Source organism: Corvus cornix, chromosome 28 (assembly GCF_000738735.6).
Source record: "Corvus cornix cornix isolate S_Up_H32 chromosome 28, ASM73873v5, whole genome shotgun sequence".
In the NCBI taxonomy this organism is placed as follows: domain Eukaryota; kingdom Metazoa; phylum Chordata; class Aves; order Passeriformes; family Corvidae; genus Corvus; species Corvus cornix.
The window spans coordinates 2,281,846-2,296,700 of record NC_046356.1 but is presented as its reverse complement, the minus strand read 5'-3'; the positions used below and the strand labels follow the sequence as shown (position 1 = coordinate 2,296,700).

Sequence of the window (14,855 nt, the reverse complement as noted above, 5' to 3'; positions counted from 1 at the left end):
GAGCTTATGAGGGATTTAAATGCTTTTCCTTGTGTTCTTCATCATGATAGTGGTGCAGAATAAATCTCACAGAGTTAAAAGTTGTAATAGCTGGCAGGGCTGGACTGAACAGTTTTGTCTGTAAAATTACTTGACTCTATTAAGGATGTATTGTGGGGTGAGTTGGTAGCTCAGCACTTGAGAGGCAAGAATTCAGTTTTCCATTTGCTCATTTGCTGCTGTACCATTAACACAGGCTTTAATCACCACGCTTCTGTTTCCGCTTGGCTTATGAATTCCGTATTTTTGATGTATGTCCTTCAGTGCATGAGAGCAATCCCAGCTTGTTCTGGCAGCACTGCCAGTGCCCAACAAGTGTCCCTAGCACAAATGTTGGTTTTGTCTCCCTTACAGAGTGATGGGACAAGGCTGGATGACAGCAGTGGTTTTCAGCCCACCATAGAGTCTCAGGTATGTTATTTCTGCTGTTAAGAAATCCAGTGGCAGATAGCCATAGTATAATAATAGCAAACCAAACCAAACCAAACCACCAAAAACTCAGTGTTTGTAATGTCTCTGGAACCCAGCACATTAACAGCTCACTGGCCAAACTTGCCTCTGAATCCCTGTGAGGGCTGTACCTGTGTAGTGATTCAGTGCTGGGGCATGGGAGGAAGTGATGGTTAAATAGCTCAGGTGAAGAGAAGATGATGAGGACTTCTCTGTGGAATCCCAGGGAGATTTGCTGGGCACTGATTCACATCTGCACAAGGATAATATACTGAAATTCCTTGTGCCTGCATATTGGCTTTTGCTATGTTAGAGTGTTCTGGTGGTCATGCTTCCATTGTGCGTGTTTTTGTACAGATACCATGGATTATTTTCACTGCTTAAAAATTTAAAAAACCAGTCGAATGCCTCAAAACAGAGCTCTGCTCCAGTGCCTAATGTTTGTTTTTCTCCTCTTCAGCTTGTCCAAAGGATACAGACACTGTTACAGTTGCTCTTCAGTCTTCAGGTAAACCCCTGTTTACTATTCAAGAGATTTGTTAGGCAGTAAACATAATAAAATTTATGCAGGTGTGGAGAGGAGCTACCTTGAGAATATCCCCTAAAGCTGGAGTGAAGTGCAGAATTTAGACCTGAGACTCAAGGAAACTGTGCCTGGTATTTCGGAGGAAGTGTTAGAGCTGTTGTCTTAAGTAATGATTTCCTTTTTCCTGCTCACTTAATTCTTTTGCTGCTTTGAGCTCCATCTGCTCTCCGTGCTCACTGTTCATACACATGTGTATATGAATTAGTTGGTTTTGCTTTTACCTTGTAGTCAGCAGTGTTTGGACTGTTTTGATTCAGGGTAACAATTCTAGGTGCAAGAAGTGTCCAGTTTGACACACATAAACATAATTTATTTCCTTGACCATCTTCAATGTCATGTCAGTCACCATGGGCTGTACGAGCTGGAATTTAGATCTGCTCTGGAAAACAAAAGACTCTGTGACATAACCTGGTAGATGCTGTTGTCTCCTGCTTAGCTGTGCATGTTTTTTGAACTTGGGTGCCTCATGCTGGACTTTTCCCCCCTGCAGGCCGTGATATCTCAGCAGGACAGCTACATCGAGGTGCAGCGAGCCACCATGGCAGACCGGGAGAAGCAGTACCGGCTGCAGTCCACCCGAGGGAATCTGCTGCTGGAGCAGGAGAAGCAGCGGAACTTCGAAAAGCAGAGAGAAGAACTGATGAATGTCCAGAAGCTCCAGAGCCAGCTGAAGCTGGATCAGCAGCGCCTGGAGCGGGAGAGGAGCCGGCAGCAGAGGGAATTTGAACTCACGGAAGCGCGGCTGCAGGAGCGCACGGAGGAGATGCGGCAGCTGCAGGAGAGGCTGAGCCAGGACAGGGAAGAGCTGGAGAGGCAGAGGGAGGCCTATCAGCATGACCTGGAGAGGCTGCGGGAAGCCCAGAGAGCTGTTGAGAAGGAGAAGGAGCGCCTAGATCAGCAAAAGAAGCTGAAAAAGCAGAACACGGTGTCAGGCACCTTCTCTCCAGAAATGGGACAGGTGAGGGATTGGCTTTCTCAGAGTTTTAGTCCTATTAATCCTCTTGCTTCTGGATGAAGGTTGCTCTTGTTGCAGCACCAACCTGGTTTTGCGTTTTCACTGGGCTCCTGGAACCATCAGCTGAAGTAGCTGGTGATGGCTGCTCTGAGAGATCAGAGCGTGGCAGTTTCCCAGTGTCTGTGAAGTTCCACCCAAATGTCTGGCAATGAGAATACTTTTTAAAAAGATAGAAATGGAGAATAATGAGAATAATTATTCCCCAATAAATGGAGAATATTTTCAGTTGTGGCTGACTGAGCAGTTTTCAAATTCAGGAACTGTCCTGTTGCAGGCAAGTGATTGCAGAAGCTGTGCTTCATCAACAGCATTTTGTACAGTTGATTTCTAAAAACATTTCTTGTATTTGAAAATAGAAATTTGGAGGTCTGATTAAATTGGTTCATTGAAACTTTCTGAAAGTCCTGCTTTCTCTCTGCACTGTTACCACCCAGTGCAGTCTGCTCTTTCCTAGGTGCAATATTAAGCAGTTTGGAGCTCCTGAGGTTCTTTTCCATGTCCCAGGGACTTACACTCTTGCTCTTCTTTCTGTTCCCCAGCAAGCTTTAAGCTTTGTCTGCCCTGTTCTGCTTTGCACGAGGAAGTGCTTCATGCTCTCAGGGCTGGGGGTGGTCTCTCCTCATTTTGCTGGAGAGGATGAAAATCCCTATTTGATTTAGAATGCCTTTTTCCTCTTGCAGAGCCAGATGATCAGTCATTCCATCAGCTTCAACGGAGAAGGGGTGGAACCGTCTCCAGCTGGCTCCAAATCCTCAGTGAGAGTGAGCTCGGTGGCCGGGCTGGAGTACCTGGAGCGGCCGGACCTGGTCCGCAGGGACAGCACCACCCTGGAGAACCGGCCCTCCCTGAAGAACGAAGTGCCAATACATCTCCTGAGTGCAACCAACCAGATACAGAAACCAGCTGCAGTCCAGCAGCAGATCCCCACCAAGCTGGCCACCTTCACAAAAGGAAGCAAGGAGAAAGGTGGCAAGAACAAAGCATCTCATAGGACAGACAGTTCAGGTATGTGTGATTTTAAGTCTGTTTAAATGCATTTGTGATCTCCACCAGGATCACAGGGAGACAGAACACTGCAGTTACACCTCTGTATGGAACCCAGAAATTAATATGCTACAAGTTACTAGTGTGTTTGCTGCAGTTAAAATCTCTTAACCCTTTAAAATCCTGTTAGGAGTTAACATGTCTGTACTATTTAAACTGGAAACATAACCCAAAGGGATAATGTTGAAAACAGAGTCATGTATTCCAACACAACAGAATGGTGGTGAGAGGTTCTAAACCTGGATGTAAAAATCTTCTTGTCTAACTGTAGTGTTAAAGGAAAAGAGCAAAAGCAAAAAAAAAAAAAAAAAAAAAAAAGCTGTTGAGTAAAATGTTTTGAGGCTGGCTTAGCCTTTTCTTACTCTGTCCAGGGTTGTAGTGACATTGAATGCAGTGCTTTTCTTAGCACCAGTCAGTCATTAAATACAGATCTCCAGGCCAAAACTGAGATGCTGTGTGTGTTGTAGACTTAAAAGGGGATAATTTTGTCACAAATAGAAGCAAGTAAAAATGCAGTCACCCTGTCCTGGTGTAAATTCTGCTTCTAACTGCTGGGTACTGGAGTAGTGATCTTTGCCAATGACAGACACACTAAAAGCCACTTTATCTCTACCACTTAAAGTAGCCCCACTGCCAGCTATGGGGAATGGCCTGTAATTTTAAGTTACAAAATTATCTTTTTAGCATTTTGCTGGATTCAGACTTGGCAGGCTTGTCCATCACTCTGCACTGCTGCGGAGGACTCGGGGCCAAACCTGACAGAGAGAGCAGGGGGAGTGGCTTTGGCACTTTGCAGAAACATCTGTCTCTGTCGTGCTTAAAGTTTAGTGCCTTTGCAAACTTGCTTATGGTTTTGCACATAAATGAAGCCTGTTTCCTCTTACCCTGCATACCAAATGCTGGTAAAATAAAGTTCTAATACCACATCTCCCCATGTTTATTTTTAATAGCTCTTACATAATGGTCTCTGCAGTGGAAATGGACTTAATAGTGTTTTTCTGTAATTTATATGAAAGGTATAAACCAAAAATATATTGGTCTCTATTCTCTTGTGAGCATTAGTGGGCTTCATGCTTGTTATGCCCATGTGTAGATCTTAGAATAAAATGGAACAAAACTTTCTGTACCAGAGGCAAAATGCTGTGTATTGAATTTGGGGTTTGTGACATGAGGAATGTGTACTGAAGGAGAGTTCTTTAGATCCAGAATAGCCATTTCATGAACTGCTTTTATTGTTGAAACTAAGAAACTGAGAGGCTGTAACACCAGAATCAGTGGGCTGTGCTGCTGAGCAGCTGTGAGACAGATGGAGAGCAGAGACAAAAGTTCATCACAACTCTGCGTGTTAGAAGTAGCACAAATGGTCATTTGCTATTTGAATGCTACAAAGATTTATTTTTTCTCTCTGCTGTGCTTGATACTGGGTTTTAAATCTGAGATTGTCAGGGTCTGCCAGTAACTGAGCTAGAAGTCTCAAGGAAGAAAAAAGTATTCATAGTTTAAACAGCTGAAGAGAAAATTTAAGTAGGACCAGCTCTTTGTGGTTTTGCAGCTTTCTTGAGTGTGTAGAGGTGTCAGTACAGTGGCCCCAGCATGAAATAGTGATGTTTGTGAAGTGCTGCTTGCCTCAAATACTAATTTATAAAATATTTTCTTTAGCCTCTGTTGATCAGAAGCAGCTGCTTCCCCCCAGGCTTGTTGGACGAGAGGAGGCTGTCCTGAGAGGCAGGCGGTCAGCAAGTCCATCCCTCCCAAGCAGCCAGACCCCTGCATTCCAGCCAGGTATGCCTTGGCCAACTTGCCTATCCATGGGTAGGCCTCAGGCACTCTCTGCAGTGTCATGAATATGTCTTCTTCCATTTTTTTCCCCCTCTAGAATTGTATGGCCCTACAGATGCTCAGCCAGAAGCACTTTCATCTGCCTCAGCGAACCTCTTCAAGCCCAATAACGTTCAGGTTCAGCCCCTGGTGCCCTCTCAGCCCAGTCTGTTGAATGTGCAAGATGATACCAGCAAAGAAGATGTCATTTTCTTCTGATTGTTTCCATTTGAAGATGAATCTCCTGACACACTGTTTCAAGAACTCAGGCCCCAGTGTGCACCGTGATGGAGACCCGACATGGATGTCTTCTGATCCCTGCCCAGTTACTACTAGCAAGGACCAGACCAGGAGCACTGTCCTATTTTGTTGGCTTCTCTGCCAACAGCTCAGAATGAGGGCACAGTAGTAACAATTTGCTTTTAAATTCTCCAGTGTGTTGACACATGGCATGGGTGTATCAATTCAGAGCATGTTAAAATTCTGACATTTATTGTAATGTGCTCTTTTTGGAGAATGTAACTGTTCATGGGCACCATCTTGTAAATTGTTATTGGTGATGTTGAACCACCCAGATTTTTGTGTAAAAAGTTTTAGTAGTAGGCCCAAAAATGGCTGCAAATTTTTAAATCTGTTTTCCCAGGTCCAGGTCAGTAATGGGTTGTGTGTTGGTAACCAGGTGACAGCGAGCCAATCCCCTCCCAGCCAGGTGTGCCAGGCACTGTGAACCCAGTGGCACAAGCCCCGTGGCCAGATACAGTGGAAGAGAAGGTAAGGTGAGCTTCTGACAGTGTCTTCAAGGGGCAGGAGCTCCACCTTTTCATGAAGGAGAAGGGTTGGACGTGTGAGAATTCACAACGATGATGAAGAAGTGGACTGAATGCACATTTCATTGGCCACCAGCGTCACTGGGATCCTGTCTCCTTGTTGGGGACAGCAGTACAGGTTCCCAAACTCATGAGTTGGTTCAGAATGAACTTAGAGACTTGGATTTTGTTCTTTGCTGAAGACATGTCTAAGAAGCATTTGAATGCAGTAATTTATTGTCTTGTTTAATCCTGTTTTCTGCATCTTTTGTTCGTCTGTTAATTTGTTGGGACTTTACTCCCAGTACCAGAAGATATCAAAGCTGCTGTTACTGCAGAGACTTCTCTGCAGCATCGTGTTAGGAAGGAAGGGAATAAGAACTGTTTGGTTTTAAAATTAAAAATAACTATTAAAAAAAATACTCTTAGCTAAACCTGTGTTTAGCTGCTTTCAGCTAAACCAGCTTTGATACCTCTTGTGAAATGGGTCAGTTCTTGATCATGGAATGGTGATGACATTAAGTGTTCTGCTGAAAAGGCATTATTTCCCTTTGTAGTAATTTGCACAGTTGTTTTGTGTTGTGTTTTTCACTCTGTGTCTCGGATTCTTTTCCCACCCTCACCCAAGGATGTGTGTTCTGGTGTATGTTGAATGTGACTGGTCAGATAATGATGCACAGGAGAGATTGTTTAGGGGTATTGTTAAAGAATTAAAGAAACCAGGATCTTGAAGCTTAAAAACTTGGATTAATACCTTTCAGGACATGATTGATAATAGCTTTTTTTAATATGTTGAACTGATTTAAAGTGATTTTAGAAGCAGTGGATGGAAGGCCTGGTCAGTTCTCCATCCAGTCTCATGACAATGGATCCAGTGGCTGTTTGCCAGTCTCCTCAAATCACTGAGTTGTCCCTGTGATTAGGCCCTGTGTGATGTTAGTGTAACTTCTCTTTGCTTGAGTTTTAAAATTACTTCAATAGTTACAGTGCAAGAAACTTTATCAATTTTCAGCAGAAAACACAGCAGTTTATATTTTCAAGTGGTGATAATTTGGGTTATTGCTTTCAGACGAGAAATTGAAAAACCCAAATTTACTGGTTGGGAAATACAAGCTACAAAATACTGAATAGGTCTTGGGGACAAGCACTCCTGCTGGAACAGTTCTTGGATTTAAGGGTCTTTTTCTTAGCTGAGTGGTGCTGGTGCAAACCTGAGGCAGTGGCACTGAGTTCAGTGAGAGGAAACTCCAAACTGTCTGGCTCGTTACCAGATTGGGGATGCTCTCCCAGCCCCCAACAAGTGAAATTGGACACATTTCACTTTAATACCAAATGACTGCTTGGTAAATCATCAGCATTGCAGAACCTGGAGTGATTGTCAGCAGGAAAGAGTGTGGGACTGTTCCACGTGGTGATTTGGTGTTGTTGGGATACCGTATCTTCAGTGGTTAGAACAGAGTTCCACTCCATATTCAGTATTTGCATTCCAAAAAGTTAGTTTGGAATGGAGGGGACTTCTTAAAATCAGTGTAATTCCTGATCAGTGCAGCAGTGTGGGATCCAGCAGCTCTGTAGGACTGGCACTGATTTTTCCATCGGGTGATGTGCAGACTCCAGCCACCTCTGAGCCCCTGTAATTTCCCCTGGAAGCATACAGCGAAGCAGCAGGAATGCACAGTATGTTCCTTCTTTTGTGCTGTGGTTTGGGCCACTCCTCATGAAAACTATGCCCCCATTGCCTTAAATGACCAGGTTTTTAGGAGTTTTAGCCTAAAGCTAAGTTGCATCAGTGGAGTAAACCATCTCGGCCAAAAAGGGATGTCAGTTGGGGTGCTTGGAAGCAATTTTTGGAAACATTTATTTAGGTTTATTTTGTGCCTGTCCTAAAGTATGGGAGGGAGTGTTGGAAGGGCTGGAGCAGCTTGTTGGCTGCTTTCTTCTTCTGTGCAATGGACGAATTTGAATATAGAACAGTGACATGTGGAAAATAAAGTCTGCAGTGAGGTCCCATTTATTTTAATGTTTTAACTTAAACATAACTTTTTTAATACTTCTTGTCAGCAGTGCTTGAAATAAGTTTTGGCTGTTAACAAGTGGACCCAAGCCCGTGACAGGCCAGGCTGTTGGTCCAACACCCCAAAAGCTCCTTGGAATATGGGTCTTCAATCTGGAACTGAGAAATGACCTTAGAAGTCATTCTCTGTCCTCAGTACACGTGTCTGGCTGCAGCTGCCTTTATGAAACCTGTTTGCACCCTGAGTAGAGACGGTGTCTTCTGTGACTTGGGTCAGCCTGGAGAGGGTTTTGGAATTAGCAGGTGCTGTGATACCTCATTGCTAGTGCAGGGTCACCCTACCAGAGTGTGGGCAGGGGATCTGTAGAAGGCTGAGGGAAGCAAGTGAATTATTTTCTTTTAATGAATATGACTTTCTTTAAATGAATCATGGGTCTCTTCACTTGTGCAAAGCTGAATCTGTGAAATTGTTACTGAATCACTCCAGTTGAGTGGTTTTGGACTCTTCACTCAAATCTTGTTCCTAGAAAAATAACTGTTCTCAGTGAATTAGTTTGCAAAGTACTGCTGTGTCCTAAGTAACCTGCTCTTGATTCTGAGTCACATCCTTCCTATTGGACTTTTTGATCACTTCAGATAAAACTTTCCTTTTAAGTGATTTCTGAGGATTAGACAGTTCAAAATTCTGTGCCTCCCAGGTGCCTTTTGGCTTCTCTCTGAGCTGGGGTGTGGAGGAAATGCCAGCACGAGCTTTGAACTGCCGCCGTGTTTGCTTGGTGTCACAGCCTTAAAATTATCAGCATGTTTGTCCTTCAGTATTGTGATGTTGCAATGTAGAGGCTGTTTCTATGGTTCTGATTTCAATTTGAACTCTGGTGTTAAGGAGGCTTCCTCTTTCTCTTCCCATCTGGAATGTGGTCACTCCATACTCCAGGCTGAGGATGCCTCCGTGGCCACTAGTGCTGAGCACAGCTGCCCTGTGTGTGTTGTGGATGCTTCCCTAGTTTTAAACTGTGCTGTCTGTGGGTTGTAGCTGTGGCATGTCCCACGAATTGAGATCGCTGATCATCCCCCAGCGTGAGGCAGAAGAATTGGTGTTCCTAGAGACGCTTGCTCATCCAGGTACTCGCCTTCCTGCACAGCTAGGAGTCATTCTAAATAATTTGCAGGCAGTTTTGTCTTTCTGAGTAGTAGTCAGATGATTCTGCATACATGGAGCTTGGTGTTTGTCATTTGCATTTACAATGAGAGTCAAAACTTAAACTAGGAAAGGGTTAAAAATACTTATTTCATTTTAATTCTAACTCTGCGGAATGGGAGCTGAGGCTCCCCGGTGCTGCTCAGTGGAGTCCCTGTGTGTTGTGCCCCCCCATGCAAGGGAGTTTGGAGATTTTGTTGTCTTCCCCAGCAGTTCTCACATTTACCAGGAAACAGATCTGCATGCCAGGTTACACAAGTGCTGTAGGCAAAGCAAAGCCTTTCCCCTGCTCTCTCTTCGAGACCAGACCCAACATCTTCGTAACCACTGGCGACTTCATCATCCACCATCAGCACGTTCCTCTTCAGACAGCATCTGTGCGAGCTCTGGTTCATAACATTTGTGCCATGTTTATAAATCAGTTTTTTATATTTTTGTACTGAAAGAAATTGGAGCACTTTAGAAAAGTTGATTTCAAATTCCATTTCTGTCTGTACCCAGAAGGAGATCTCTCATGGGTGTAGATCCTGTTGGCATAACTGCGTGCATCTCACTCAGAGCTGTGAACTCTCTTGACACTCTTTAGTCTTAGGTCTGGTTTCTAGGCCCACCTTGCACTGTAAAGATTTAATAAATAATCATGGTCCATGGTTAAATTGACCATTTTGTTGGGGAAGAGTTTGGTTTTGTTTTTTCGTTAGGGTGTAAACATTGTAAATATTTCCTTTACTGTTGATACTGCAGTAGCAACATCTTTGTAGTCTTTATTTTATTTGTAAAGTTGATGGTTAAATGTTAATATTCTGTTGAATTGTGCACTCTTGATTAATTGTAAACATGATCTTAGCACACCAAATGATGATTTTTACAATGATTGCAATGTTTCTCCACTGAAGGATTTCAGAGCTGCAATAGGACTGAAACCAACTTCTAGCAATAAAAAAAAAGAACATTTAAAAGCTGTCTACATTTATATCTATATAATTATTTACTGTTTTCTATTTGAACGAAGATCAAAGCAGCTGCCACTTCTCACGTGCTGCTCATTTTCTAGCCTGGACAGAAATATGTGCCACAGGAACAAAACTCTGACAGCTTTCCAAAAGAGAGGACGGAGCACAGGAGGTGTTCAGTGCAGAGTACAAATAGCTGCAGCCCTTGGCAGTGAGTGAGGTGAACACCTGAGGGAAAGATCAGCTGCTCCCAAACATCTGAACTCCGCTGGTGAGAGCGAGAACTTGGTTAAGTTGCTTTCATTAGCGTGGAGGTGCTTTGCATGGTGCCAGCCTGAGACATGCCTGGCTCTGTCCCAGGCAGTATCGGTTCCCACTTGGAACAAGGATAACAAAAATAGAAACTTTCTCCCTAGTGCTCGTGCCAGTTTGGCAGCCCTCGCTGCCAGCACCATCCCATAGCCTCTGGCTGGGGCTGCTCTTCCCAGCTCTGCAGCAGGCTGAGCTTCCTGGTGAAATCCCCACTGGTGGCACAGCTGGCAAGTGAATCCAAGAGCTGCAACCTCCAATCATTTCTAGAGAGGAGAACAGATGCAAAAACAGGGAGACAGTGGGAGAACTGGGCCTTGGATTGGTGCTTTCAGGGAAGAGGGGAGGGTTTCATCATCGGAATCCTGCGCTGCTGCCAGGGGTGAGGAGAACCCTGAGCCAGGGCTGGTGGCAGTTCCAGTGCCTGTCACTGCCTTTGGGGCTTATCAAAAGAGCTTGTGGGGACCCTGGGTCTTTGTGTGCAGGAGTCAGTAAAGGAAGCCAGCATTTGTCAGCCTCTGAAGTGCATGTGACATCTGGGTTGCGACACAAACTGGAACTCCACTGGAAAAACAAAATTTTTTCTACTTTTCCACATACATAAATAATCAAAGACTTCTAGGCAGACCAGTGTTTAGAATTTGGTCTTTATGGGAACTAACAGGCTGTCATGTGAGAGAATGACGTCTCAAATGTGTGTGTGTACAAGCTTTTGCTTGTGCTCCTTTTAGGAAAATATTTCTTCCATCTGTGGAGCTGCCGGGAGCCAAGCCACAGTGTCCACTGGAGATCAGTCACTGCCTCTGTGCTTGCAGACCTCGTGTCTGTGTCACCACAGCAAGGCCAGTCACTCCAGCTCCATTTCTAAATATTTTTTGGCAGCAAGAAATGGAATCAAAGTGGTTTTGTGGGGGACAGCAGAGGGGGACAGTCTAGAAGAAAAGCTAAGAGGAGCTGCCTTTTTCATGTCAGACCTGTAGGAATTGTTTCTAGGAAGACAAGAAGAGCCTGGACCAGGGAGATCCAGGGTTAACATGGCCAAGAGGGATCCCTGCAGCACAGATTCCCACTGGGAACTACCCAGCTGCAGCGGCCCAGAGCTCAGCAGAGACAAGTTTCAATCCTGGGCAGAATTTGAATCTGTTAGAAGTTTGGTGCTGCTGCAGCTATCAGTGTTCAAAGGTGTGTAGGTGTTGCTGTGTTCAGTTTTTGCCACAATAGCAGGGCAGACATTCCTTGGGGATTGCAAACGCCTTGCGTGGCAGTGGCACTGATAAGGCTGTCACTCCTCTGTGAGACACGGAGGGTGTGATTTCAGGGAGGGTGTGACTTCAGGACATGGCTTGCGGTGCCTTCAGAGCTGGTTACTTGCTCACACCAATATTCCAGCAGCTCCGCCCTGCCTTGTCTCTCTCTCCAATCTGTAGCTAATTAACCCGAAACCCAAACCACATTCTTTCTGTGGATGAATCACGACGAGGCCATCGGCAATGACCAGCTTTATGCTAAACCTCCCTCTTTCATGTGGGTGAGACAAGGCTGATGGTTCCCATAAGTGCATCTGAGATTCATCTGTGAGCCAGATGCTCGAGGACAAACATGCACAAAGGATATTGGCTCCACAGTGTGCTCCGGCAGTGGGAATGTGCTGCTTGCTGCCTTTCCCTTTCCTCAGCCCTGTGACTCAAATCCGGTTTCATTTCTCATCCCAACAATGGGGCCAGCCCAAGGCTCAACAGGCAAGGGATGTGGGGCCTGTTCTGCATTGTTTGCTTTTGCTGTGCCCATGGGATCTGGCAGAGGATAAAAGCCAAACCCTCCAGGAGCTGGCAGGGCTGGCACATGTGACACAGGGTCCCCAGTTCTGGGACTGTCACAGACACCAGAGGCTCAGACAGGGCAGGATCACTTTGTTATGGGGCTCCTTGACTTTGCACAAGGGCTGGAGGGACAGGACCCAGGGAATGGCTTCCACTGCCAGAGGGCAGGGCTGGATGGGATCTTGGGCAGGAATTGTTCCCTGGGAGGGTGGGCAGGCCCTGGCACAGGGTGCCCAGAGCAGCTGGGGCTGCCCCTGGATCCCTGGCAGTGTCCAAGGCCAGGCTGGACATTGGGGCTTGGAGCAGCCTGGGACAGTGGGAGGTGTCCCTGCCCATGGCAGGGGTGGCACTGGATGGGCTTTAATGTCCCTTCCAACCCAAACCATTCCATGATTCCCTGTGCACAGGACCATGAAAACTCCTCACTGACAGCAAATGTTGACGTGCCTCTCCCATGTCAGAGCAGCAGCTGATACCATTTCACTGTGTGGAGCACAGTGTCTTGCTAGACCTGAAGCCATCCCAGATGACTGCACATGAAATGCAGATCTGCCAGGGAATTTCAGGTGTGCAATGTCCCTTTTCCCTTCTGGAACACTGGAAGTCATGAACAAAATCACACTGGGTGTAGTTAAAACTGTTTTTCCTGGGCTGCCATGAATTACCATTGTAACAGTTCCTTGCTAGGTGTGTGGTGGGTGTGCTGCAGATCATTTGAATGATCCATGTCCCATCTTAACCAGAAAGGGGAATTTCTCAGCTACTGCTGTGCTTGGAAGGAAGAAAGGCCATGTGCTCTCTTGGTGCTCTGGCAGCAGGAGCTGCTGAGCAGGAGGCACCTACGAACCCAAGCAACAATTCTCTTAAAATCAACCCTGACTGTCTTGTGGCCAGGAGGGAGGTTGATCAGTCTGATCCCAAACTTCTCTGGATGTGGTGGCTTGTAGGCTTTGTGGGAGAAGAGGTACAGCCATGTCCCACTTGGATTGTCTTGCCTTTGAGCCTAGTGATGTCTTTGAGCCATGTGTGTTGCCTCTTCCAGATGTGATTGTGAGCTGGGGTCTGATTCCTGCAGCTGGAGGTGCAGACACGAAGTGGGGGTCTGGGCTAGGAGAGGCCTAGGTTTGAGCTACTCTGAGATTCTAAATCAATTACATTAGTTCACGAGGATTTCTACCCCAGCAACCAAATTCACCTCTGAACCAAATTCACCTACGGCTCTGTTGGCCTGAACCTTCTGGCCCTGGCGCTGAAGCAGCGAGTGGATCCAGGCATGGAAATGTCAAACTGGGAAAACAGGTCTGCTGGGACGAGTCAGGCACGCACCAGGGAAGCGCTCTCTTCTCCCCAGGGTACTCCGGGAGCTGGGAGCTGGCTCCTGCCAGGAGGAGGTGCAGCTGGAGGGACAGCACGGGGCCCTCTGCCAGGTGAAGGAGCATGAACCGATGCAATGCAGCCCGGGCTGGCTTTGTTGCTGGCTTTGTTGCCGGCAGCAGGGAGCCACCGCGGAGCAGCCCAGCCCAGGTGTGCTTGGAGTGCCGGCTTTCCCGGAGAGGGGGTTGGCTTGAAAGAAGGGAACAATGCCCAGTCCCTGCAAAGGCTGCAGCAGCAGCAGAGCTGGGGCTCGCTCCCCAGCTGAGAACACACCGAGCCTGGCTCAGATAACACCCAGGCAGACAGATCCGTGCTGCTGGAAGCTGCTCCATCCCTGGAGTGGGAGGCGGATGTGGCGGGGAGCCAGCGTTTATTGCTTGGCAGCATAAACAAAACAGCTGCTGCTGCTCAAATGGCCCGGAATGAAACCTCCGCTCCTCTGACTCGCTGAGCACAGTCGGACTCTGTCCAGCCCTCAGGAGTACCTGGAGATGTAACAAAGGTGAAGCAGCTCCTGGCTGGGTAACAGGGTTGGAGACACTTCCAGACAGCTGCTGGTGCCAGCAGAGTCCTGTGCAGTGACTTTCCCCTGCTTGCAAGGCACAGCCAGGCTGGGAGCTGCTGGATGGTTGGATCCCATGATCTTAACAGCCTTTTCCCATCAAAACGAGTCTGTCTCCCTGCTGCTGCCTGTGGGCTCCAGGCAGGCTGTGGGCTCCTCTCCCTGCAGCCTGATGAGCTCCCGTTAGGCTCAGCCAGCGATGGAGAGGAGGCACAAAAAGGGTGTATGAAAAAAGGCCCAGCCTGGGGGCTGAAAATGGCAAAAGCATCAGAAAAGGGGGTGGAAAGGAAGCTGGTGCATCTGCTCCAGCCCCCAGAAGCAGGGCAGCTCCCTTCCTTCCCATCCTGCCAGCTCTTGCCTGTGCAAGCAGCTCGGAAGAGTTGTGACATTGATTTATTTAATTCTGAAGCAATGGATCACACCCAAACCATGCTTCTGTGGTGAGACAGTTGGTTGTACCTTTGGTGCCTGTTTCCTCTGACCATGCTGGTTCCTGTCTCACCTCTGCCCCATAACAGAGCTTTTCTTTCCCAGGCACTGCCTCCCCTCACCTGGAGCAGGGCCTGAAGCACACAGCCCTTTGGGACAGAAGGGCCAGCACTTTATCCCATTTTTTTGGATAGTGAGGAAACCCAACTCCATGGAGAGTGACCAGGTAAGGGCAGAGAATACCTTAATCTTTAAAGTTTTGAAGAGATTTGTGTCTCCTTCAAAGCTAGAAGGCGGTGTGAGATCTGAGCTTTCCTCAGTCTCTAGTTACAAAGATACAGGAAGATCTGAGCCCTCGATTTGGACTCAAGCAGGGAATGCTCCTCACTGTCCTACTAAATACGGTCTCAAGAGTGGGCTGGGAAAACCTGCACCTTA

The 14,855-nt window shown here is 46.7% G+C and overlaps 1 protein-coding gene across 5 annotated transcripts in view; it reads left to right on the top strand.

Moving 5' to 3' along the window:
• The window catches only part of ARHGEF18 (Rho/Rac guanine nucleotide exchange factor 18), a 50,891-nt gene extending 40,958 nt beyond the window's left edge, over positions 1-9,933 (top strand). For all 5 annotated transcript variants that reach the window (XM_019293187.3, XM_019293184.3, XM_019293185.3 and 2 more), the window contains 6 exons: positions 394-450; positions 950-997; positions 1,566-2,033; positions 2,771-3,095; positions 4,794-4,916; positions 5,011-9,933. In XM_019293187.3, the coding sequence (XP_019148732.1) occupies positions 394-450; positions 950-997; positions 1,566-2,033; positions 2,771-3,095; positions 4,794-4,916; positions 5,011-5,171 (1,182 nt within the window). In that variant the 3' untranslated portion in view covers positions 5,172-9,933. The remainder of the gene's footprint in view (positions 1-393; positions 451-949; positions 998-1,565; positions 2,034-2,770; positions 3,096-4,793; positions 4,917-5,010) is intronic.
• Positions 9,934-14,855: the final 4,922 nt, after the last annotated feature.